Raw genomic sequence first — 1,433 nt, 5'->3', positions numbered from 1 at the left:
AAAAATTTATAAAATGTTCAATTTTGTATCTAAGAATTAAAAATTTAAAACAAGATGCCACGTAAGTAATTAATTCTGTTACCAAAAAATCTAAAATATACATTTTAACAGTTTATTTTTATAGTCATTTGTTGCTAAAAGTTGCAAGTACAAATTTGGACGAAATTACATATTAAAAACCTAGGATAACTCTTTTAGTTATTTTGTTGAGATTGTATAATATTATTCGTGGGTACTTGAAACTTCTAAAGTATACTATTATATATCTATGATTTTACCACGGTTTTTTGTTGATGTATAACGCGTTATAACTTATAAGTACCTAATAGATATTATGATATGATTAATTTGGAATTTATTATAGGTACCTATTATAGGTCAATTTTTTTTTAATACCATAGATAAGTACATATATATATGTCTAATACATAGACTGATATATCGTCTCCGCTCAGAATCGTTTTTCTTATACAGTGATATTATATTATTGAATTCAAATTTAATACCATCCATTATACAGTGACCCACTTCTAACCTACTGTACAGCAGAGCGACATCCACTTACCCACCTTTTTTATTGATAAAAATCACGAAATTGTACAAATGCGTTTTTAAATATTTATACAGATTATCAAACAAATTTTATGGTTTATAAATAATGTAATTATTTTTATTTATATCATTATTATTATTATGTTTTATTACCTTAAGAGTGTCGAGGTTTACAGGCCAAGTGATGGAGTTTGGTCATCTGTAGCTGATATGGAAATAAGCCGATTTCGTCCTGGTAACTACAACGCTTATATTTTCTACGACAACCTTTGTAAAAATGGATTGAATTTAAATTACATATTTATATAGGAGTAGCTGTATTAGATGGGTTATTGTATGTTATGGGCGGAGAAATGGAAGAACCAGTTGTTTATAATACTGTAGAAATATACAACCCCAACAGCAATACTTGGACTACAGAGATCTTGTCAAGAAATGGAGAACGAACTTATAGTGGAGTAGTCATTGATAGACCACACCATTTTCTTTAATCAGCTTACAGAAGTACTCATTGTTAGAAGTAACATGACCAGTACATTTTTGTATAAATATAACACATGACATGTATTGTTTTTTGAATATTTGAAGATAATGGTTTTGGTATTTTGTTACTTTACCGGACAACTTTTTTTTTGCAATTTTTTTTTTTTAGACTTATGTAGTTAACTATACTGAGAACGATGGTGAAGTCAGAATTTGGCGGTCGGACTTAGTTTCGAAGTTATAGCTTAACGAAATTCGCTATTTTACGATTTTTGCACGTTCGCGCGTCACTAGTTCACTGCACCTATTAGGTACGAATATTAATTTTTTTTCGCTCTTACCTGAAAACTCGATAGCAATTAATCTATTATTGTAATAATTGTAGTATAGGCTTAGTG

The 1,433-nt window shown here is 28.8% G+C and overlaps 1 protein-coding gene across 1 annotated transcript; it reads left to right on the top strand.

Annotated features, from left to right (window-relative positions):
* The first annotated feature begins 649 nt into the window (after positions 1-649).
* Positions 650-1,145, top strand: LOC103311801 (kelch-like protein 3). Its single transcript, XM_008191515.3, has 2 exons — positions 650-787; positions 862-1,145. Exons 1-2 carry the CDS (start codon positions 694-696, stop codon positions 1,041-1,043), a joined length of 276 nt encoding a protein of 91 aa, XP_008189737.2. The 5' UTR covers positions 650-693; the 3' UTR covers positions 1,044-1,145.
* The last annotated feature ends 288 nt before the right edge of the window (positions 1,146-1,433 follow it).

Source organism: Acyrthosiphon pisum, unplaced genomic scaffold, assembly GCF_005508785.2.
Source record: "Acyrthosiphon pisum isolate AL4f unplaced genomic scaffold, pea_aphid_22Mar2018_4r6ur Scaffold_19978;HRSCAF=20669, whole genome shotgun sequence".
Lineage (NCBI taxonomy): Eukaryota > Metazoa > Arthropoda > Insecta > Hemiptera > Aphididae > Acyrthosiphon > Acyrthosiphon pisum.
Note: the sequence above shows the minus strand (reverse complement) of the source record. Positions and strands in the feature narration are given on the sequence as shown.